We start from the raw sequence: 25,057 nt of genomic DNA on the forward strand, positions 1-25,057 counted from the left end.
CCTCCTCAATAAGTGGTGCTGGGAAAACTGGACAGCTACATGTAAAAGAATGAACTAAAATGAAATAAACTCAAAATGGGTTAAAGACCTAAATGTAAGGCCAGACACTATCAAACTCTTAGAGGAAAACATAGGCAGAGCACTCTGACATAAATCACAGCAAAATCCTTTTTGACCCAGCTCTAGAGAAATGGAAATAAAAACAAAAACAAATGGGACCTAATGAAACTTAAAAGCTTTTGCACAGCAAAGGCAACCATAAACAAGATGAAAAGACAACCCTCAGAATGGGAGAAAATATTTGCAAATGAAGCAACTGACAGAGGATTAATCTCCAGAATTTACAAGCAGCTCATGCAGCTCAATATCAAAAAAACAAACAACCCATTCCAAAATGGGCAGAAGATCTAAATAGATATTTCTCCAAAGAATATATACAGATTGCCAACAAACACATGAAATGATGCTCAACATCATTAATCATTAGAGAAATGCAAATCAAAACTACAATGCGATATCACCTCACACCTGTTAGAATGGGCATCATCAAAAAATCTACAAACAAAAGAAAAAAAAATCTACAAACAATAAATGCTGGAGAAGGTGTGGAAATAAGGGAACCCTCTTGTACTGTTGGTGGGAATTTAAATTGATACAACCACTATGGAGAACAGTATGGAGGTTCCTTAAAAAACTAAAAATAGAACTACCATACGACCCAGCAATCCCACTACTGTGCATATACCCTGAGAAAACCGTAATTCAAAAAGAGTCATGTACCACAATATTCATTGCAGCTCTATTTACAATAGCCAGGACATGGAAGCAACCTAAGTGTCCTGTCGGCAGATGAATAGATAAAGAAGATGTGGCACATATATATAATGGAATATTACTTAGCCATAAAAAGAAATGAAATTGAGTTATTTGTAGTGAGGCGGATGGACCTAGAGTCTGTCATACAGAGTGAAGTAAGTCAGAGAGAGAAAAACAAATACCGTATGCTAACACATATATATGGCATCTAAAAAGAAAAAGGTCATGAAGAACCCACAGGCAAGACGGGAATAAAGACGCAGACCTACTAGAGAATGGACTTGAGGACACGGGGAGGGGGAAGGGTAAGCTGGGATAAAGTGAGAGAGTGGTAGTGTATATATGGACATATATACACTACCAAATGTAAAATAGATAGCTAGTGGGAAGCAGTCACATAGCACAGGGAGATCAGCTTGGTGCTTTGTGACCAGGTAGAAGGGTTGGATAGAGAGGGTGGGAGGGAGACGAAAGAGGGAGGAGATATGGGGATATATGTATAACTGATTCACTTTGGTATAAAGCAGAAACTAACACACCATTGTAAAGCAATTATACTCCAGTAAAAATGTTTAAAAAAAAAACTGTCTACAAATTGAGTTAAAAATTTTTTCTAGTTAGCGAGTATAAGGTATACATACAAGCATGAGAGTTGGTCCTTTAAAAATCTTATTTGTATTAAAAAACACACATATATGACTTATCAAGTTATTACGTTATTATTGTAATCCTGTATATCGTCCAGGGAAATTCTCAGTTCATTCTGTTAACTCTGGTCATATATGTATATTAGACTCGTATATGCCCAGTTTCTGAGTTTCACTAAAAAGAGGCTGAGTCCAATATACCATTGTTGAGTTGTATAGGTTAGTGTCCTTGGTAGGTAATATTCTTTTCACATTGATACAATGACTCTTTTTTTGCTATGTCAGTGTTTTGAGTGGGCCTATTTGAATATAAACACTTCTGCCTCACAATGCAGAGTCAGTTTAGATGGGCAGCGGGGAAACCTCTTCATGTTTTTGACCTTGAAGGAACGTTGGTTTTCCTATGAGTAGTGGGTTATAGTGGGTAATTTATAGGGTTAATTATTGTTGAGATTGGATTCTTCACCTTTTTCCCTACACATTTTAACGTGCCATTTAATGAATGTAAAGTTATGCAAAGCATTCATATTAAATAGACTTGTTAAGTATGTCTTTCCTATCTGCTACATGGTTCCTACTGAGAGTGTTAATATTCAAATATTCATTTATGATGGGGTTTATTCGGGAATATGTCTAATAAAAATATACCATATTCTTCATCTTTAAATTATCACTGTTAAAGAATACATTCCATAATGATATTTTTCAGTAGTGGATGGAATATCTCAGTTTTCTTCTATTTCCCTTTCGTTTTAAAGGAAAAGTTCCATGGTCATGACATCTGTAAACTGGTTAGGAACTGACGTATACTATGGAGTAAAAATTGAAGCTGAGTTGCCCTCTAGAGGTTCAGTTTTAACACAACACATTTTGAAATAAGTAATGAAATCTTTGGGGGAGAGGTCCGTCTGCTAAATGGGGAGTCTGTTCATTTTCTGTGTCGTGTGACTAGTCAGAGCAAGCTGACTTCGCTTAGTGAAAAGGAGAATGTCCCGGTTTTGTAACCTACAGGCAGTTTAATCAAACATCCTTTTTGGGATTTTTTGGTTTGCTTTTAAAGTCAGAGCATGTGTGCCAGACTAATCCAACCATCAACGTATTTTCAAGAATTATTTGGTGATTGATCCACGAATTCTTTTCTGATGCTCCTTTGCCTCCTCAGTGTCACCTCTTAAGCACTTTTAGGTCAGCTGCCTTCCCTCTTCTGCCCAGACCCAGCGCAGACCCCAGTGAAGTGGTTTAATTGTGAATCTTTATTCTCTCAGGATGTGATAATGAGATTTGAGTGGCATCTTTGTGGACTGGGTCTCCAGCCTAAATGGTGCCCAGCTTTACATTGCTTGAGGTTCAGTTCTCTTTGGACTCTGTCTCTGGCACAAAGTGCTCTACGGTGTAATTGTAGAGTTAGGCTCTTTACTGTTTAGAAAGCGGGAGCAATTTTTTTTTTCCATTATTGAAAATGTTAACTGAACTTGGACTTGAGTAAATGGTAAATATGGAATTTATTTTGTGTGTAGATATTTAAATGTTTTGTATATTTCAGCACATTTGTATATCAAATATAAAAATTCACATGGTTATTGATATATTTTTAACACGTTAGTGTGTACTGTGTGTGTGTGTGCGTGTATGTTTTAATAATGCTCTTTGATTCCCTTTGAAGGGTGCTATAAAACTTTACTCCTTTAAATATATATTTTTCACCTCTGTAGTTATATTGAGATTTTCCATTCTTTTTCTCATGGTTATGGAAAAACCTTGATTACTAACTGTCAGAACCTATTTTTTATCATTAATTTGTAATTATTTTTAAAGTTCAGGTTTTATCTGTTATTTTAATACCTGAAAACTCATTGGATTTTGATATATATTAAAATATTAAATTGGCTGTGCTGTAGATTTGTGCCGTCCAGTTTAGTAGTCACTAGTCACAGGAGCTACTTCATTTTTCTTAGTGACACTACCCACACTTCACATGCTCACTAGCCACATGTGGACTGTGGCTGCCATATTGTATAATCCAGACACGAATCATCATCACCACCACTGCAGAAAGTTTTATGGGACAACAGCGGTATAGATATATGAATCATCTTCTTCAGTGTATTTTTTAAAACATCTTAATACTGGTAGTTACCTGTGTAAAATGAACTGAAATGTATAAACATTATATGCCTTTACATTTTCTTCTCTTTAATCAAAAGAATATTTTGGGAATAACTGTAATTGAAACGGATCACACATGAAATACTTTTACCTTTCTATTTATCTTAAAGATCAGCCTTTATTACAAGCTAAGTGATATCAAATGCTGTAATAAAAATTATATATTTTTGAAATACGTAAATATATCTACTTTATCTCCATCTTGTGGTAGAAATATATGGAAATCCTGTTCTTAAGAATATAGTTAAACTGTATACATCTTTACATTGACTTACCCTGCTCTTTCTCATTACTGTAAATGAATTAAGTGTTTATTAACAAAGTTTTAGGTCTTATTCAAGGAGCCAGTTAAAAATAATTTTAGATTTTATAATTACTATTAAGGGGGAAATCCAGAACTACAGCTGCCATTCGAATATGTTGGAATATTAAAACAAAGAATACAAACATTTTAGTCATGGTTGAGAGAAAAACAAATATGAGAGCTTTAGCTGCTTATGTGCAGATGTAGTTTTTGTTGTTAAAGAGGATTATGGTAAATATGTTTCTGTGATAAATCTATGAAGTTTCATGAAATTGTTTCTTACTGCCACATAGTTTTTTTAAAAATACCTTTGATTTTTAAAGTTTCTAGTTTTTGAATGTACTCAGCGGTTTTGTGGATAATTATCATTGTAAAATTATTTTTGGAAGTAAATTTTAAAATGAGCATTAAAACAATTTGTAAACTATAGCATTCCATATAAATACATAAAATTATCTTTTTAAATCCTAATATGAAATATCAAAGGTTCAAGAACATACTTTTAAATCAGATTTATTTGAATCAGATTTATTTAAAAATTTTTAAATTAAATAATTTAAAAATATTTCTTAAAAAAATTTTTAACAGATTATATTTAACCTAATATTCTTAATTTTTATATTCTTTTAGCTTAAGTGGTTTTTTTTTAGTTAACTAATATAATTTACAAAGCAACATTAATTTAGTGTTAAGTTTTTATATGGGAAAGTATGAATGCTCTAGGAATTCTGAAAGAAAATTTTAGTTAAATTCCAAGAATTTAGGAAGAATTTTATGCAACAAATAGACTTTTAAGCTAGGTTAGATTTAGATAGCTTTTTTTTTTCTTTCTTTCTAAACTCCATTTGTTTATCTTATTAACTATTAGGGAAGAAATAGCCTATAAACGGGTAACATCTAAATAACCTATTTAGAAGGTATCCGGAATAGGTGTTAAAACATGAAAGCTGAATACAATGCAGCATTTTTTGAGACAGTGACCAGAGATTAGCCTAATTATAAGACTAGCTTAGGACCCTGTTTTGGTGCTCCTTGAAAGCCTAGCAAAAAAGTCTAGACCTAATATAATAGAAAACAGGAATTTCCATGTAGCAAAGCTTTTTATTTAGGGAAATTCTGTGATCTTAGAAACTTAGCATTAGATGGAGCTTTTGAGGTTAACTAGTCCCAGTTCAGGAATCTTTCCAACAATATATGAGACTTTCCGTTTTCGATAGCTCTGGCCCAGTTCAGACTTTTATTATTTACCTCCTCCTGCATCTGATTGTTAGTTTTTTAGAAAACATCATTCTTTTAATAAAAATTATAAATTCTCAATTTATATAATGTAAGGAATATAGAAAGTATGAAACCTCTTCCACAAAATTACCCTAAATGTCAACATTCACAAATACAGGTATCTCTCTGTGAACATATATGGAAGGAATTACAGAAAATACATGATTTTTAAAAGTTGAATTTAGCAAAACAAAACTAAACTGAAAGATTTGCTGAAGTTCAGGTAAAATTTTCTGGATTAAAAAATGTATTACTTCCAAATTTGCGTCAGATATTAAGAAAAGATTATATAAAAACCATTAATAAACTTGTCATTGTGTTTTTTAAATTTCATATTCTAATTATGAACAGTATTGAAAATATTATTATACTCCCTCCACATCCTGACTTTTAGGGTCCCGGTTTTTGTAAGTTGTATTTTTACATGGTCTCAATTTATAATACTTCTTTTCTATAACTATGAATTCAGTGCTCACCACATCTTCTCCTCGTTGTTATTTCTTTGTTTTGATCCATTGCTTGATGGGCTGGATTTCATTGTCACATAGTTTATTTAAGAAGAATCTTTCGGTTCTAGAATCCTTACTATCATGTTTGGAAATGACTGCTTGTTGCCTTATACGTGTGTGACATGTAGGGTGGGTGTAAAATTGTTGGGTCATGTTTTTCCCCTCAGAACTTTGTACATGTTGCATTCATGTTTTATGACTTTGGATGTTGCTCTGAGAAGTCAGAGGCCAGCCTGACTTTGGTCCCCGCCCCACCTTGCAACCATCTTGCCATAGATGATTTGATTTTTTGTGTTTGGATAGTAGAAAAAGTCTTTCTTTATCCCTGAGTTTGGCATCTTGGGTGTTTATTGCTCTGTATCAGTTCTTTCTGGAATATACTGTGTCCTTTTGCTTGTTAGATTCAATTCTTCATGTCAGAGAACTTTTCTTAAATTGTCATTTAAAATACCTTTTTTTCTTTTCCTTTTTTGAATTCTCTACCTCTAAGATGCCAGTCATCCTTGGAACTTTGACATGGGATTAACACTTGATGTTATTTGCTGCATCACAGATTACGCCAAACTCAGTGGCCCCAAACAGCACACATTTATCATCTCTCAGTTTCTGTGGGTCAGGACTCAAACAGGGCATGGGTGCCAGGAGGCTGGGATCTTTCTAGGCCACCTTAGAAGCTGCCTACAGTAATTGCCTACCACGCCTTGGTTTTCTCTACCTTTGCATGACCTTTTTAAATTTTCCTCTGTATTTATGATGATTATCCTAAGTCATTCTTGTAAAATCTCTCACTTGAATTTTAGCTGTGTCTACTCTATTCCCTATTATTTATTACCACTATTATGGGTTTGTTTTGGTCTTCAGTTTATATTTTTATCTCTTTCATCTCACTCTATTTTATCAGCCATTCCTTGAAGTCTAGCTTTCTTGAATTTATGTTTTATGAAGTTCTTATGTAGTGTGACATCTGAGATGAATCTTCTTTTCCTTAGGGTGTGTTTGCAGAGTTGCCCTGCTGTTTCTCTGAGAAGTTGTGGGTTAATTCTCTGTAACACTCCTGCCACCTTTTTCTGATGTTTCTCGTCCCTCGTGGGAGCCTGGAGGGAGGGGAGAAGGGGCTCGCAGGCCAGTGCAGTGTTTCTGTTAAATAACCCTTGGGGCTGTGTCCTCTTTCCTGTGGGGTTGCCTCTGGGTGCCCCTCTCTGTTAAGTGGGGAGCCTGGGGAATGGCAGCCCTGGGGGTTCTTCATCCCCTGCTGGGTCCTCTGAGGGGCTGAAGGCTTTTATTCTAGAGGTTTTGTTTTGTTTTTTTCCTTTTCTCTAGGATTCCCGTTTATACCCTTAGTCTGCTTCTCTCAAGGATGAGGGGTGCTAGTAGTGTGAATTCTCAGGACTTTCTTAGCTCATTTTCTCTGCCCAGTGTGTTCTGGGGGTAGAGTTGGGGTGGAAGCTGGGCTGAGCCTTGCCAGAGTCTTTTCTTTCTTTCTCAACTATTCCTTTTTAAATTATGGTATAAGACCATAGCTATACCTTTTTTCTTTATTGTGGAAGCTAGCCAGTGTTTCCTTTTTTTAAACTACTTTTGTTTACTTTTTTTGAGGAAGGGTTTATGAGCTTGAAATATCCTGCAATTTGTAGCCAGAACTATCCTCAGTATCTATTGCCTGAATCGTTTTCTTAGCGTATAGACTAGATTTCTCTATCTAGAAAATTTCCTTTCCTTCCCCAACTTTACCCTAAGTGTTGCTGCTGGGTAGAGCTTGCTGAAGTGTACGGTTTGGTCCATGTCATTCTCCACTGCCTGTAGGGTCCAGTCTAAACTCTTACATTTAAGGTCTTCCAGGATGTTACTTAAGCCTGCTCTACTAGTCACAGTCTTGCTTTTTTTCTTGAGCTTCGGCTCTGGCTAAATTTAAGTATTTCCAGTTTCCCATACATACCCTGGGTCGGTTTCCAAGATGTGGCCAGTTCATAACATGGCATGTGTACCCCTGCGGTTTTTAGACCTCCCAGTCTTCTGATCCCTTTCTCTAGGAACATGCTCATTTGTCCAGATCCATCTCAATGTGTGGTCCCCAGAGAAGAGCACAGAGAGGCTGTGAGCTGCCACTGCGATTGTGACACTGATATTAATACGAGTGGTCCAGGTGTTCTGTCGTTTTTCATATCATGGGATCACATTGACTTTATCTGTCATTCTCTTCTAAAATTTGAATGTTTTAAAATGTAAATGCAGGAATTTGTATTTATTCCTGAGAAATTTCACCTTTTTTTTTTTTTTTTACAAGATTTCCTTAACTGTAGATGTTTTGTTTTTTGAAATTTATTTATTTATTTATTTATGGCTGTGTTGGGTCTTCGTTTCTGTGCGAGGGCTTTCTCTAGTTGTGGCAAGTGGGGGCCTCTCACTATCACAGCCTCTCTTGTTGCGGAGCACAGGCTCCAGACGCGCAGGCTCAGTAATTGTGGCTCACGGGCCTAGTTGCTCCGCGGCATGTGGGATCTTCCCAGACCAGGGCTCGAACCCGTGTCCCCTGAATTGGCAGGCAGATTCTCAACCACTGCGCCACCAGGGAAGCCCAGAAATTTCACCTTTAATCAGAGGAGACATTAGCAGGAATTGGTGATTGAAGAGGCCCCTGAAGAGAAGCCTGATGACACCTATGAAAGTTTGGTTTCAAATGATTTGCCAGAAGCAGTGAACTTGGACGCCTTAGGTCTGAGGTAGATGGTTGTGACATATCCAGCAAGATACCCAGCTTTTAGCAGAAATTTGCTTTAGTCTTAGGTTTCTAATGTAAGGCATTACAACAAGGCTTTAAAACAAAACATACACCTTTTCAAAGTATTCTTTTTCTTAACTCAAAACCCTGTTTTGAGTCCTGTAAAATCTGTGTTCATTTTTTCCCTAAGACCTTTTATATTTTGTACGTATGATTAAATTGGAACTGTGTGGATTTCAACTAAGGGAAGAGAATAATTTGTTTTTAAGATCTCATTTTGATTGGGTAAAATAATTCTACGTATTCATAAGCTGAAATAAAATATTGTTGTCCACATCTTAAAAAAATTGGGTAAAATAAATGTAAAGTTAGTGATTTTTTTTTTTTTAAAAGGTCTTTAACCTTTTTAAAGGTTAAAGTTCTGAGTTCTTTTTCTACTGTTGTAGAGGATAAGAATTAGCGTGGCCCGTGGCTTTCAAAATATTTTTTCACCCGGCTGATGGTAAGAAATACATTTTAAAGTACAACCCAGTGTATACATACGTATGCACTTTTGTGTTTATGTATGTGTTTATATAGACGAAATGCACGGTATACATTATTTCCTCTTCTCTTTCATTTTTAAAAACAAATGTTGTTTGCAGTCTGCTAAATTTTCATGATCCACTAAAGGGATACAAACTTCAGTTTGCGTTAGGCAATGGATAAACCTAAAAAAATTTCATGTAAGTAGAACCTGGTTTTCCCTTTGTCTTACGTGACAGTTTGGAAGTGTTTTGTTTTTATTTCAAATTGGTCCTTAAGAGTATTTTTCATGTTTCTGTATTACCTGCTGTTTTGAGAAACTGATTCTTAAAAAACCATGGATAAATTATTTAGTAAAAATGAACTTAATTTGTAATATGTGCAGTTCCTCTCAAGTGTGTTTGTTTTTTTACGTTTGGGTTCATTTCTTTTTGAAGGAGGAAGAGTTCCTTCCCCATAAACGGAGCCAGTAGTTCGGAGACAGAAATGAAACTGCAGTGGAGTGAAAAGCAATGATAGATTCATTTTGAGATCTGAATAGAATCCAGGACCAAGTGGGTTAGGAACAGACTGTTAGAAATCTGAATTCCTATCTCCCCCAGCTGTCCCAAGACTCAACAGGCCAGGAATTATGCATATATTCAGTTAACTAGAATGTGACAGATATGCCCCATGAAAAATGTAATGGGGAAACTCCTTAAATGGTTGGTCGATTACCATTGTAACCGTGTAATATTTTACACTAAAACCAGAAGACCCAGGAAATAACTCTTTCTATTTGACATTAAAAAATATGATGATTCTCTGGTTTTAAAGTTTGTACATTTTGCGAAAGCTCTTTTTAGCTTAATGTCAGCAAAGCAGCTGCTGTTTGAATTTACTTTGCAAAACACTGAATTATTCATTTCCATAAACAAAACTTCCTTAGTAATTATTTAGCATTAATTTATTTCTCTTTATTTCAATCAACCCTGTTGACATTCTATTTTAAAATTAAAAATATTCTTTGTGGAATTTAACGAATACAACTCTGTGACAGCCACTTTCTCTACTTTCTTCTGTTCCTATGACAGAAAATTACCAAATCCTTTTTTATTTTTATACTTCGAATATTTTATATTTTACTTTAATTTTTACTGTTTATTTTTATTATTTTAATGAAAGTTACTATTAAGATATAGACCAAAAGTAAAAGTGTTATTTAGCAGTATCTTATGTAAAGTAGCTTCTTAAGACCAAGCCCCATGTATTTGACCTGTTAGATTTTGCCATAATGCATGAATATAATGAACAGCTATTATATTGGATTCTGACAATGTTAAAATTATTAGAAATATTTAAAATAATTATTCATTTCATCATTTGTACTCACAGACTGTTTAATAGACTATTTAGTAGGAGAAGAAAGGTAAAGATTGTAGTTTTGCATTTCTTGGGACTCTTCCATCCATCTTTGCAAACGTGGAGACAGCCCTTTAAATTTCCTGCTTCCTCTCTGTAGTCGTGGTGAGGGCTCCCTCAGCCCTTCAGACTCTTATTATAGTCAGTGCACTTGCCCTCCTGGGCGATCACCACTGCCATGTGATGTTTGTTGTATTTTTCCATAATTGCTGTTTAGTTTTACATGTCATTGCTCTGCTGCTCCATTGGAAACTTCTGGAGGACAGCAAACAAACTATTTGTTAGCTTACTAAATGTCTGGTAATATAATAGAGGACGAAAAGAATCCCCATATTTATTTTATAAAGTAGTGTCCGTCCAAATGAAGCACCCTTCTTAGCTCAGGTGCTTCTTGGAGCTCACAGTCAGAGAGGTTCAGCAACCCACACGGAATCCCTCCAGCCCAGGCTTGGAGGGGATGTAGACTTTCAGTGAAGGGCCCATTTCAATGCCCTGTTGTTGGTTCCCAAAAGGAATGTTCTCCATCCATCATGGCCTTGCGGGACCGTAGAAAGGCTGAGGTCTGTAGAATAGGAGGTGGGGGAGTTAGTTAATTCCTCTGTTTCTAGGGCTGCGATGCTATTTAGCATTAGTAGGAGACTTCTGCTTTAGTGGTTGTTGAATGAGTGATGGTAGGATTTGAGGGGATTACCACGTGTGCGTATTTACTCTGGAGTTGAAGTGTTCATAAGAGTCTTTCAAGCTGGTGACACAGACCATCAGCCTTCACCAGGAGGCACTATGCAGACATACGTGTTTTGTATTTTGTGTTTCCTGTGCATGGTGTCTTAGAAAACAAAGTTAACCGAGCTACTTAAAATTGTGAGATTTCACATAAAACAAAAATTCTAGCTTTAAAAAAACATGAATCCTCAGATCTGGGATGCTGTTGCCATTCCTGCAAGGCAGACAGTATCTGGAATAAAGCAACAGCTGCCCCTTTAAACGTGGGGCATGTACGCTGGTTTAGTAGTCTTTGTGCTTGCACTGTGATTTTATATACATATGAAATATATTATAAATATACTGTTTGATATTATACATATATAATACATTATATGTATATAATGTTTATATTAGAAAAATATTTCTCTGAAAATACGCTTCAGTTGTAAGAAAATCCAACTGAGATGTCTGTGTGGTTCAAGAAAAATAAGACAGAGTCTTTCATGAAAGTCAAGAATATTCTTTTGTGTCTGACATGCAGATGGTCCACCTTCCATGCAGCACAGGCAGCCGCAGCCTCAAATTCTACAGGTCTTTGGAGAGTGTCATATCTTAACAGATTTTGGTTTTCATGCCCCTAGTTAGGGTCTATAAGTAACTTGTTTGGCTGTTTCTCATGGGATATGAATTTTGGAAATATAAATTTCCAGGTTAATTTACATAGTTCTTTGGTTCCTCAAATTCTTTCCTATGACATGGTATCTAAGACACGAGAAAAGGTACACCTAAGGTAAGTAATACCTACGAATTATTTAGTACGTAGTAATAACCTATTTTATGAGGTTTAAATATAATAGATAATAAATATATACTTCATATATTTTATATAAAATCTTTCTAATAAAATATTTTACATATTATATATAACATAATGTATATAATGAGCAGTGTTTGACATGCCTTAAGTACTCTAAATCATATTATTTTCAGTTCTAATAAATAGTACATTTAGCTGTGATTTTGCTTTCTTAAATGTATTGTTTAAAATTTGCAATTTTTCTGTCATTTTCATCTGAATTGTTGAGTTTGCTAACAAACAAAACAATACTTTCTGTTCAGTTGACCCAACAAATGGGCTTTCCTCTTCTCCCGTCTTGGATTTGAAGAGTGTTCAAGAGTGAAAGGGGAGGAGGATCTATCTTGTGTTCTCTTTAGTTGTGTAAGTTACAGATGTGTCAGCCTTTTGTCATTTTAGGATTCACTCATTTTTACCCTGCTCAGTACATCCTGCTTTTTCTAGAAAAGTCATAAAAGTGATCTGGTTGTTTTTAGGTGTGTGCATGCTTTTTGGAGGTGGCTGTCATGGAAAGAGGATGACCTGAAAAGAACTGTTTCTTTTCTTTGCCCACCTTGTAAATATCTGTGCCCGAAACAAGACTCCCCTCCGAGAGCAATCAGTCCGTAATAAAAGCACATTCCTAACTATTTGAGATGATAAATAGTGAAGTTTGTTTTAAAGAAGTCAAGTTTACTTTATGTCAGTTTTCTATTTGCCCTGTATAAGATATATTTAATTACTTTATTCCATCTCTGTGTTCAAATTAATCAGATTCTGACTACATATTGGTGCTCAAATTAGAATAATTCTTTAATCAACTGTGTCATCCATGCCATGGTAGACTAGAATAGAAAAGCTACTCTTGGCATATTGAAGACGTGCACATTTTATTTCTATTGTAATTTAAAAGTAAAATCAGAAATATTGATTTCTACTTGACTGGAGGGATGATTTAGTTTGAATATCAGTCTGATCTTAATCAGGTGAGAATTAATTGAGTTGGAGGTGTTAGATATTCAGTGATGTTAAGCGAACCATGGTCAATCTAGAGAGAAGCTTTCTTTTGTACTATGTTAGAATTATCAAATAGCTCATGCACCACCATGTTAAATCATCTTTCCATGTTCATCCTCTACCTGCTTGTCTCATTAAATGCACCACTAAATTCATTCTGTACCCAGTCTAATGTTTAAAGTAGCAAGCTAATAAATCACAATTTAATAGAAAATTAAAAGCATAATAATTTTGTCATAAAATGCTATTGTTGTCAGAATTTTCTAATTATATATTTTCTAGTACCTAATTTAAAAAACCAAGTGATAAAACCTCTGCTTTTCAAGTAATACCTGGGACTTAAAAAAAAAAATCTTAGCTTTACTCTTTTTTTTTTTTTTAAATATTCAACATTTCAAGAATCAAGTGAGCAATACAGAAAAATTTTAATGTTTATTTCCAGAAATAAAAATAGAGTATGTAGCATTATATTGGTCTACGACATGGCATGGGCTTTTTATTTATTTTAAGAGTGTGATAGCAATATCATAAGTGTTGTGAAAATATAAATGGTGAGATAACACCTCCATAGGACTCGCCCTTAAGTAGTAAAATTGTAAAGTCTTTAAATAAACTGCAGCCAGAACGGAAAGGATGGATTTGCCTTGTTAACTAGGGATACTACATTTATTAAATGCCTAATTAAATTTAGCATCACATGTCTTCTATTCTTTTTTTCCTCTTTAAAACTGAGAATTGGGACCGATTTATTAGCAAGGGAGCACGTGTTATCAGTGTCAGATTTCTTCCATTTTGGCAGTTGGTGTGACTGTGTTAAATTAAAATAAAACCAGCAGTGTGACTTTTGATGGTGTCATTTTACCTTGGACGACTGCTTCACTTGTCATTCGTGGTATGGAAATAGTCGGATCTCTGCAGCTCTATATTTTGCAAAAAGGAATGACCACATTTGTATTTGAGAACAGTTAGCATCTAATGAAATTAAGCCATCCAGGCAGAAGTATTCGTCGAGTGTGATGAACGGGGTGTTCTTGAGAGAAAGAGGGGTCCCCACCCTGTTGTCGCTAAGCAGCAATTCCGGGAAAAGGGAAAAGGGTTGTTTAAGAAAAAAATCAAGAGATGACCTTTCACTCTGCGCATCAAAGTCAAAGCTCCTTTCCCCCCTCTCCTCTACCCAAAGGTATTACTTTCTTCTCTTTCTTTTGTTTAAATTACATTCTGTAAGGTTGACACATCGACAAACTACCAAAATACAGTAGGAACGTGTTTCTGCAGTTCTCCCCCCAGGCCCCAGGTTTCCTCCTAAGACCACCACCACCACCAGTCTCTTTCATATCCTCCCCCCAACCCGCCGTTCCGTGTTACACAAGCATCTGTCTGTATAGGTGCACATGTGTACACATATGTGTGTGTGTGTGTCCTTGCTGTTTTCACTTTGAGTCTTGGAGATCATCCCTGATAGTGCACTTTCTTTAGCGGCCAGATAGTGCTTTGTGGTTTAGTATTTCTACTCTGGCTGTTGGTGTGACTTAGATTAAAAGAAAGCTGATAAGTGGCTTTGAATGGTGCCAAATGCTATTTTTTACTAATGTGAAGGTATTTTTTGCTTCAGCTAAGAGAACACAGGATGAGGAATGGCTAGTGATATGCCATTCTTTTAATGATTCTCTGCAAATGATTTTTGTTATGTATTTATTTTCATTAAGAAAGACATAGCCTGGTGTGATGAATTGGGAGATTGGGACTGACATATATACACTTACATGTATAAAATGGATAACTAATAAGAATCTGCTGTATAAAAAAAATAAAATAAAATTCAAAAATTCAAAAAAAAGAAAAAAGAAAGGCATAGCCATAGTAATTTTTATATTTTAGTTGTCTCCTGTGTTTGGATATGAAGAACTTACTGTCTTTTCAAATGCTGTGTCTTAAGGGAAATGCCAAGCTGTTTCAAATCCTTTTTTGGAGCAAAGCAAAGGTGTTAGATACATCAGTAAATTTGACAAACCAGCAGACTAGGAAGAGGGTGAGCAGGTTTTGTCAATAATCTGGAAACCACATCCAACAAGGAGGGAGCAGTGTTCACCTTGGCTCTGAGCCAGGAAAAGGAAGCGATAGGAATGCTATTGTCTGTAGTATTTGATGGGAAGGCAGCAGCAGGAGACTTAACTCTAGTTTTCCAGGCAATAAATCCCCCCCTCCATGCACACACACACCCCAGTGAAACTGGCTACCTTGTGAGATAAGGAGTTTTCTGTCCCCACAGTGTTTACACAGTGAGATGATTAGAAAGGACTTTCTGAATTGAGGAAGGGTTTACGGTTTCTAAGTCCTTCCTCCTCTGGCCATTTCCACCCCAGAAGTCTAGAACAAGGTCCTTTCCTGGACCCTCCATGAGTGGTGGTGAATGGTCCCCATTGACCCATGCTTATCCCCAGAATAGTCTGTAAAGCCACCTCCTAGAATGGGAAAGTACAACAGGCTGGTTTACTGCTTGCATTACTTGCATTACTTACAGCATTGATACTGCTGCTGTGTAATCCTGCTTCTTATTAGGGGATGGCAAGGAAGCCCGGAAGGCTCCATGTTCAGAAAGGGGCTAGCTTCCTTGTTGGTCGCTCTGATGGGTGTGTATTCATGAATAGGTCTTCTAACTTTGGAGGCTGGGGGGCGGGCAAAGAGGGAACATGTAGCAAAAATGTGTGGTGTAAACCAGACTCATTCGCTTAATTTCTCTTGCTTTGTCACTTTCTAAATCCTCCCCCTCTGTCATTGTTAATAATACTCATGGATTTTCCTATCTGGGGAGACGGAAAGCCTTTCTCACGTGCAGTTTTTTTTAGGAGTTGGGGTGATTTGGTGCTTTCCTTGGGCACACTAGGCTGTGCTAACGTCTACCTTTCCAATTCTGATAGCACTTAGAATCCCAAGCACAGAATTCAGCATTTCATTGTCTGCTGTTTGGAGAAGCCACTTTCTAATGTGTAAAATCCTTATTTTAAATATTTAAATATGTTTTATTTGAAATATTTAAATGTTTTATTTTATATATTTAAAAGTTTTGTTTTAAATATTTAAAAGTTTTATTTTAAATATTTAAATATCTTTTATAGGCATTCTGGAAAAGGAGGTGTGGAGCCAGAGGGTGAGGTATCCGGTGTTATTTTATTTTAGGTGATTGCTCAGGAGCAAGAAATCAGAGCCATAAGCTGTAGCTTTATTTTTTTCCCTGTGGTGGTGACTGGAGGGGCTGAGCCATCCCCACTCACTTCCCGGTCCCAGTTGTGACCTCATGTGAGGTGTCTGGTGGGGCTTACAGCTCTCCTGTGACCCTGGGGATTTCTGCTGGGTGTGGAGGATTTTCCTGTGTTCTGATTGTGGAAAGGAGTAAGTGGGATTCCATAGTCGTTACAAGTATTTTTCAGGAATTAAAGAGGCCTGGCTCCAGGCCAGTCCTTGTCACACTGTGTGTCTTGGAAATGTGTGATGTCACCTATTCAAAGCTCAGGTTTCCTTGTCTGGTAAATGAAGATAATAATAGTGCTTATCTGTTATTTGTAAAAATTCACGTGAGCTAATAAACATAAAGTACTCGTGTCTGGTATATAATAAATACTCAGTATATTTCAGTGGCCATTATTATTTTGATTTTATTGCTATTACTATGAACATCTTTAAATACCTTGCAAGAAAAAATCATGAAATCACATAGGAAAATGGAAAAACAAAAAAAGGCCACCTGAAATAGTTTATTCTAATGGAGATATAGACCCGGCTCAGCATTAATGTATTATTGCCCTTTGTTCTCCATAAACAGAGATCATCTCTGTTCCAAGTGCTACGTACTAAGGGCTCCTGGTCGGAATCACATTTTATTCCCATTGAACTTCCCTTAGAGTAAATGGAGATAAAGAATCTGAGCGGCTCATCACCAGCTGCCTGTCTGCGACTCACCTGAAGTACAGGGAACTAAACATGTCCAGGGCTGCCTTGTTCAAAATGGCAGCCACTGTGCACATGTCACTTTAATTAACTTAATTAAAAAGAAAAATTCAGTTCCTCAGTTGCATCAGCCACATTTCAAGTGCTCAGTAGTCCCCTGTGGCTAGTGGCTACACTATTGGAAAGTGCAGAGGACATTTGCATCATCGCAGGAAGTTTTACTGGACCATAGAAATATAACGTGAACTATATTTATAATTTTAAACTTATAGTAGCCTCATTTTTTAAATGTGACATTAATTTTAAAAGGTAAAAGTAATTTTAATATTTTATTTAATCTATATAGTAAATAAATATTATCTACTTAACATGCAATCAATATAAAAACTATGAACAAGATAGTTTATGTTACTTTTTCCATCCTAAGCTCCCACAATCCAGTATGTCTTTTACACCAACAGAACGCCAAAATTAGGAGTAGGCACATTTCAAACCTTGCTTGGTAGCCACGTGTGCAGGGTTTAGAGGGTTACAAACCCAAGTTTACCCAGTGAAGACACAACTGTTTGGTATTATTGAATTGCTTTGTGCATCTATCACTATATTATAAACACATTGAAGTTAGGGACCCTATTTTGTATTTAATGAACACCTGATTAAAGAAATAACTGTCCTGGAAGTAAAAGTTGGAAATAAAAGCTATGTTTAATGCATCAGTGATAAGGAGCAATGATTTTTATTTGTTCTAATCCTCTCTTTGACCTTATGTGAATCAAAGATATTTCTGGACAGCAGAATTTCATAAAATGTTAACATAAAAACCAATAGGTGATTTTCACTCCTCATCTTAGCATTCAACAATAATGACCATGCCTTCTTTAACCCAAACTGTCCCAGAAAAGATAGTCATTTGTGGATACCTTTTATTTATTTATTTTTATATTTAAAAATCATATTCAAAAAAATTTGCAGAAGAACAAAGGGAGAGTGACCTTAGAAATTTTAATAATAATTAAACATAGCAAGTCCCAATTTTTATTCTGTGTTTCCCTGTTATGAAAGTTTTATACTTGAAATTCATATTCATAAAACTCGAAGTTTTCTATACAATGTGTTTGAATGAAACTAACTATTCATTGTGGACCTGGAACACACCTATCTTGTCAGTATTGCTCCAGATTCCAACACACCTCCAGTCAGTCCCCCTGCACCAGCAATCCTGGTTCTTATGCTTGCATCCATAAAATACGACGTTTTTGAAAACTTTGATGGCTACTGATTTTTTTTGATGAGAGGATAGTCATGTTTTTTGCTCCATAATTTCAAAAATTTTTAGTTTTTTGACTTATACGTCCCATAAATACTATTTCCTTCTAGTCATCTTTGTTTATAAGCCAGCCTTAGGCATTTGGGTCACATACACTTCAGCATAAAAGATGGGGGAGTACACTGCCGTGTGTCCCTAGCACGTGGGATGTACATGTTCTTCTTACAGGACGCCACGTGCATGAGACGTCCCTCTTGTCAAATGACTGATGGGGTGAGTATGCCGTATTTCCTTTTTGTCCTTCAAAGTATGTTATTTACTCATCAGGTCCTGATTTTGAGAAAGTTCACCTGGGGTACTGTCATCTGAAGATACTAGTCTGTGGTTGTGTTTATAGATCCGTTTCACCACCGTCATCAGAGTCTGGAGTGCTGCTTTCGGTTCTTCACATTCATCTTCTGATTCATCTAATACGTGGGAATCATCTTTTTGTCAGTTTTCATTCTTCTACTACAGGCAGTGTATTAGTTTACTATCACTGCTGTAACAAATTATAAACATTTAGTAACCTAAAACAGCACAGATTTGTTACATTACAGTCTGTAGTTCAGAAGTGTGACACAGGTCTTCCTGGGTTAACATCAAGATGTTGGCAGAGGGACTTACCTGGTTGTCCAGTGGTGAAGAATCCGCCTTCCAATGCAGGGGACGCAGGTTCGATCCCTAGTCAGGGAACTAAGATCCCACATGCCGTGGTGCAACTAAGCCCGCGCCACACAACTACTGAGCTCATGCGCCTCAACTAGAGAGCCCATGTGCTGCAAACTGCAGAGCTCACGCGGCCTGGAGCCTGCGTACCACAACTAGAGAAGAGAAAACCCACATGCCACAACTAGAGAGAAGCCCGAGCGCCATGATGAAGAGCCCGCACACCACAGCTAAGACCCAATGCAGCCAAAAAAAAAAAAAAAAGTAAAATAAAATTAAATAAATAAATAAATAAATAAAATATTAAAGAAAAGATGTTGGCAGAGCTGCATTCCCTTCTGGAGGCCCTATGGGAACCTCCATTTCTTTACCTTTTTCAGTTTCTAGAGGCCTGTCTTAGCTTGAGCTGCTCTAACAAAAATAACATAAATGGATGACTCATGAACAACAAAACTTCATTTCTCACAGCTTTAGAGGCTGGAAGTCCTAGATTAGGGTGCCAGCACAGTTGGGTTCCTCTTCCGGGCTGCAGACCTTTGTGTCCTCACATGGTGGAGAGCAGAGAGCAAGCCAGCTCTCCCTTGACTCTTACCAGGACATTAACCCCATTTATGAGGACACCACCCTCCTGACCGTATCTCATCCTAACTACCTCCCAAAGGCCCCACCTCCTAATATCATCATGTGACAGGGTAGTGGGGGCGCAGTGGGGTTTCAGCACATGGATTTTGTGGGGACACCAACATTCAGTCTGTTACAAGGCACCCAGTTTTTTGACTGGCGTTCCTCTTTTTCCATCGTTAACAGCCAGCAGGATAACCTCCCTCTGACCCTACCTCCATCATCACGTCTCTTTCTCTTCATCTGTGCCTCCCTCTTCAACTTTCCAGGACCCTTGTGATTACTTGGGCCCCACCCGGATAATCCAGGATAATCTCCTTATTTGAAGGTCAGCTGCTTAGTAACCTTAATTCCCCTTTGCCATGTAACCTAACATATTCACAGGTTCCAGGGATTAGGATTTGGGCATTTTTGGGGGCTATTCTATCTAACATAATCAGAAAGTGAAAAAAAATCTCAAATCTCAACTGTGTTCAAGGAAAGCAAAAACCAAAAGACTACTTTTATGTATTCATGAATGATGATGTAATACATCAAGCAGTACAATAAGAAAACTGATAAAATAATGGTTTATTTCACTGTGGCATCATTTTTCTAGGTGATTCCATCATTTTGTTTTCATATTATTTTAGCCTTTTTTAGCATAGTTGGGAATAATTGCTGAGTCATGATGAAATAAGTTCTAGGATAATATAGTAAAATGTTTCATTAAGATCATTAAGAGTCTATATTGTGTCTTAGCCTTATACAAAGATGCAATGAACCTATATGATAATTGCAAGATAGAAATGAGTTTTATTGTATTGTAAAATATGTCTGTTTTCTGTGGTTTTTTGGAAGGCCTCTAAGAAAAAATGAAAATCATGAAATATCTTTAAAATATTGGTTAGAGCTACTCATGAAAGAAACTCAGAAATTAAAATTGGGTCCAGTGGACCCTGATCTCTATACAGAGGGTCAGTGTCTTGGTTCCCTTGCCTTCTGTGATGCCCCAAGGTCCTTTTGTCTTCCAGTCTCCTCTCTTTCTCTGCTGGACCCTTAAATATTGGCAGCCCAGTGGTTACCCAGGGCCTCTTTACTTTTCATTATTTTTAATAAGTTACTACTGTCAAAACAGTGTCTTCCAACTTGCCTCAGCCCCGTAGAGCTGAGTGCTTTCTGGAGAGTCTACTTGGATATTTCAAAGGTCCCCCAGCTAGATGTGTCTGAAACTCGGCCTCATCTGTTCCCCGTCTCCCTCCACGGGCTGCAGCCAAAACAGAACAGTGTCATATGTGTTTCTTTTCTGGTGTTTTTGAGTCATCAGACTGCGCCGTCTGCTCCCAGTGAGAAGTGTAGGCCAGCGGTCCCCAACGTTTTTGGCACCAGGGACCGGTTTCGTGGAAGACAATTTTTCCACGGGCTGGTGGGGGATGTGATGGTTCAGGCGGTAATGCGAGCGATGGGGAGCAGCAGATGAAGCTTCGCTCGCCCGCCCGCTGCTCACCTCCTGCTGTGAGGCCCAGGCATGGCCCGGGGGTTGCGGACCCCTGGTGTAGGCATTATCCTTGACTCCTTGTCTGTTACCCCCTGAACTGATGCTTCTACTCCTCTGCCTTTTACCCCCTTGCCATCTCTTGCTCGGATTATTGTACTCACATCTTAACCAGTTTCCCTGTTATTCCCACTCCTGCCTCCCTGCCAGCTCTTCTAAGTTCTCTGCAGAAGAAAATCTGATGGTGCCATTCCACTGTGTAAAACCCTTCTAAGGATTTCCATTCCCCTTAGGACAGAGCCTAAACACTGAGCACTGCCTGCTGGTCACAGTGGTACATGCCTGTCCTCCTCCACCTCCTGTCCACCAATTGGCTCAGTGTAGATCATAGCTTACAAGGATGGTAAGCCCCTCTTGGATGGGTTTGGAGTCCCAATTCTGTGCTTCCACAGCACCCTCCCTGCCTTCCCCTGTCTGAGTGGGTACCACACTCGTCCAATAGCACTTTTTAATTGTCTGTCCTCCTCAGGGACTGTTGGTTCCCTCTGTCTTGTTCAGCATGGAAACCACACAACCTAGCATAGTGCTGGGTGTGTAGTAAGTACTTGGAAAATGTTTGTTGAATGAATGAATGACTGATATTTTATGAGCCTATGGGATAAGTACTGAAAGAATATTTGAAAAAATTTAAAATTTTAATTTATTGAATCAGTTAATAACTGTGAAAGCCTGAATTAACTCATTGGATAGTGCCTGGGATGTAATAAGTACAATGTTAGCTATTATTGTTGTTGTTACTATTATGAGGCCGGAATGTAAATGACTTTTTTCTTTTTCATTCTACTCTGATAATTTAAGAAAAAAATAAATGATTTGAGATTAACATATATACACTACTATATTTAGGTAACCGACAAGGACCTGTATAGCTACTGTGTAGCACAGGGAACTCTACTCAGTACTCTGTAATAACCTGTATGGGAAAAGAATCTGAAAAAGAATGAATACATGTATATGTATAACTGATTTACTTTGCTGTACACCTGAAACTAACACAACATTGTAAATCAACTATATTCCAATATAAAATAAAAAATAAAAAACGAAGAAAAAAAATAAATGAAATATTTGCAGTTGGATCTCTTCTTAAACATTAAGGTGATGACATGATTTGGTGATTTCCCATCTGCAGTATTTTCGATTTACCTTTGGAAACGGAAACATTTTGAAGGCGTGAGTGCAGTGAAGAAACCAGTGTTTCAGTGAATGTGTCTCATAAAAGATGAGGTGGCTTCTGCGTGTTATGTTTTCCATTGAAGGGTTAGTTTTATGGATCTCTTGAAAAATTGTCTATGGAATTTTGTTGTTGTTACAATGTTTGCTGGCAGATACTCACTAATACACTTTTTGCAACTAAATTGAACTTGTCCTAAGTAGCTTCCCACCCAGTCTAGAATTATGTATAATGTTTGGCTTTTTTGTAGGTTGGATTGGATTGAATTCTTTCCAAAAGCCATACTACTGGTATCATGGACTCAAAGGTTATGAAGAGAATATATAGTTTCATTACTGAATTTTATAAACAAATGTATTCATAAAGTCAGAGCTGTTTACAAACTATTTCCCATGAACTTCATGAAATACTGTTGATTATATAGATAATGTGCTTTGTGGCCTGTGGCCATGGCTGCCCTCGCTGAACAGCCATTAGGAGGGAGAGGACACATGCCTTGGTTCAGGTCTTCACCCCTGCATGAGACGCTGGTGAGCTCAGCACCCAGGGCCCTCTGCCTCCACAGCTTGAGGAGGCTCTGCACACAGGCCTTCACTTAGAAGATAGCTTCTCCTGGGAAAATTAGCTTTAGATTTCAATTTCTATTATAAATCTAAAACTCACAGACACCTTTGTCTGAAGTGAAATCTTAAGAAAAGTTGACACCTACCTAGACTCTCCCCAAATTGTATCATTTAAAAACCTCTTCTGATTCAGTAACTGGTCAACAGATCATTTATACATTGTATCAAGTACATCTCTGTTTTTATTATCTAGCTCATTATAAGGAAGCCGTTTTATGCTTAAGATTTCCAGTTGTAGAGTTGATGATATGTTTTGAATTTAGGGTGATTTAAAAATCTGCCTACTACATTTCTTTAATAAGCAAGACCTCCTAAATGTCTTTCCTTTAGATTAAATTGATGTTCCAGATTTAAAAGTGAAACCATCAAGATGGTGGTGTAGTCATGGAAATATTACACAGAGCTTATATGTTAACATTCTAAATTACGTTGGTACCCAAATAGAGCTCTGCTTTTTGTAATGCTGGAAACAAAATAGGTACTCTATAAGTACTTTACTGATTGAGGAAATAAAAGTACTAGAAAGTTAGAAGTAAGTGCTATGTCTAAAGATGGTTGTGTAAAAATTCATAAGCTCGGGATTTTTTAGAAAATATGTTAGTGGAATCATAAAGGAGTGGTTCTGGTCAGATATATGAAACATTGGAATTACTTCTTTTAATCTTGTATGTTTTTAAATTGTCATTTCTCATTGAATGCTTTAGTTCTACCTGTATGACTGCATTTGCAAAATAATACGTTGCTTGAAACTGACTAAATGAAAAGTGTGGAAGGTAAGTGTTTCTGCTCCCACGCACAGCCTTGCCCTTCATCCTTGGCTTAATCAGGAAACCTTATTATTGGCGGTTATTTAAATATTAAAATACATTCAAAAGTTCCATAAATTAAATGTGTGAAAAGCAGTGAATTCCAAACCATTTCTTTCTCTTACTGCTTTTATATGGAGGTTCCCCAAGTTCTTTCTTATATAAACTGGAAATTATATAGACTTCTTGTACTTAATTACAGTATGATTATTTTGCCCATTATCCTAGACTAATAGAAGACTTTATCTCTTTCCGTTTTCCCTAGCTTCACTTGATCCAAATTTTATCATGCCCACAGAATATTTTTACCCAATAGTTTATTTATTAAGTGGTTTCTTTCAGAGAAATGAGTGTTTACAGAAGAAGGATAGAATTTCATGTTCTTGATATTTTGAAGAAAGAAGTCTTGAATGCTATCTTTAAGCACATTTCTTTAAAGTTTGGAATAACTTTTAATCATCTCTCTCACTGTTTATTGATATTTATTTGCATTACCTTAAGATATACGTAAGTGAATGAAAGTTCATTTTCATAGTCTTTAATGGTGAATAATTTATTTATATACAGGTATACAAGCTCTTTAACACTTAATATTGAGAGACAGAAGCGATTTAAATTGGGCTTGTTTTAGAATACCATCCTAGGAATCTGGCAACATCACTGTTATATGAATGTTTGCTAATGTGGTTTGAAAGAAGGATCCTCATTAAAATCTTGTTGCTAAACAAGTGACAGAAACCTTACAAACAGCTTGAGGCTTCAGGCCAGTCACAGTTACTCCTGAAGAGATCTGGACAAGTGTGAAAATACAGAGACTGTGCCTTTATTGTAATCAGAACACATAAATGCTATCTGGAGTCAATTCCCTACTTGAGGACATTTTTAGTCATATTAGGGAAAACAAATCTTAACATAATTCAATGCCTAAGCCTTCTGTTGTGAATTTGTCAAGTGTAAAAGTATTGGGTGTGTTAAATTCAGAAAGTGTACTTTTGGTAATAGCCCTTGTATTCATGTTTTCCTGCAAGGGACTGGGGTTTGGTCAACTAACATATGGTCATGAGGTAAAGTTCATGATGCTCATGACCTTTCTGTAGATGATATTTGAGTGCGCTGGTTGATCCAGGTCTCTGAGTGATGGTGAGGCTGCGAAGAGTCAGTCCACGGTTTGTCACCACCGTCTAACATTTAGTCACTTCTGGATTAACTATGTTCACATTCCTTTTGAGGGTTGCTTCTGTCTTAATTCTTATTTAGGATCATAACCCTTGCCTCTAGAAAGGCAGGTCTTAACATCAGGCTGTGTGAAGAGCAGTTAACATGTAGGGATGCTAATGGCTTTCCAGAGTGGAAGTTAGTGGACTTTTCAATAACCTTGTGGCCCCCCATCAGGACCTCTGATGAGAACGAGCTGATTGTAAGTCTGCTTTGCCTTTTTGAGTCATAGGGGATCCTCA

General features: G+C 36.9%; 1 protein-coding gene across 5 annotated transcripts in view; it reads left to right on the top strand.

Moving 5' to 3' along the window:
- CMC1 (C-X9-C motif containing 1) overlaps positions 1-25,057 on the top strand; it is a 72,629-nt gene that overhangs the window by 41,101 nt on the left and 6,471 nt on the right. Inside the window, exon 2 of one of the 5 annotated variants that reach the window (XM_036870406.1) lies at positions 23,499-23,567. The exons of the other annotated variants lie outside the window; for them this stretch is intronic. Within the exon in view, the coding sequence (XP_036726301.1) occupies positions 23,552-23,567 (16 nt within the window). The 5' untranslated portion in view covers positions 23,499-23,551. The remainder of the gene's footprint in view (positions 1-23,498; positions 23,568-25,057) is intronic. 5 annotated transcript variants of the gene reach the window in all.

The sequence above is a fragment of the Balaenoptera musculus genome, chromosome 11 (assembly GCF_009873245.2).
Source record: "Balaenoptera musculus isolate JJ_BM4_2016_0621 chromosome 11, mBalMus1.pri.v3, whole genome shotgun sequence".
In the NCBI taxonomy this organism is placed as follows: domain Eukaryota; kingdom Metazoa; phylum Chordata; class Mammalia; order Artiodactyla; family Balaenopteridae; genus Balaenoptera; species Balaenoptera musculus.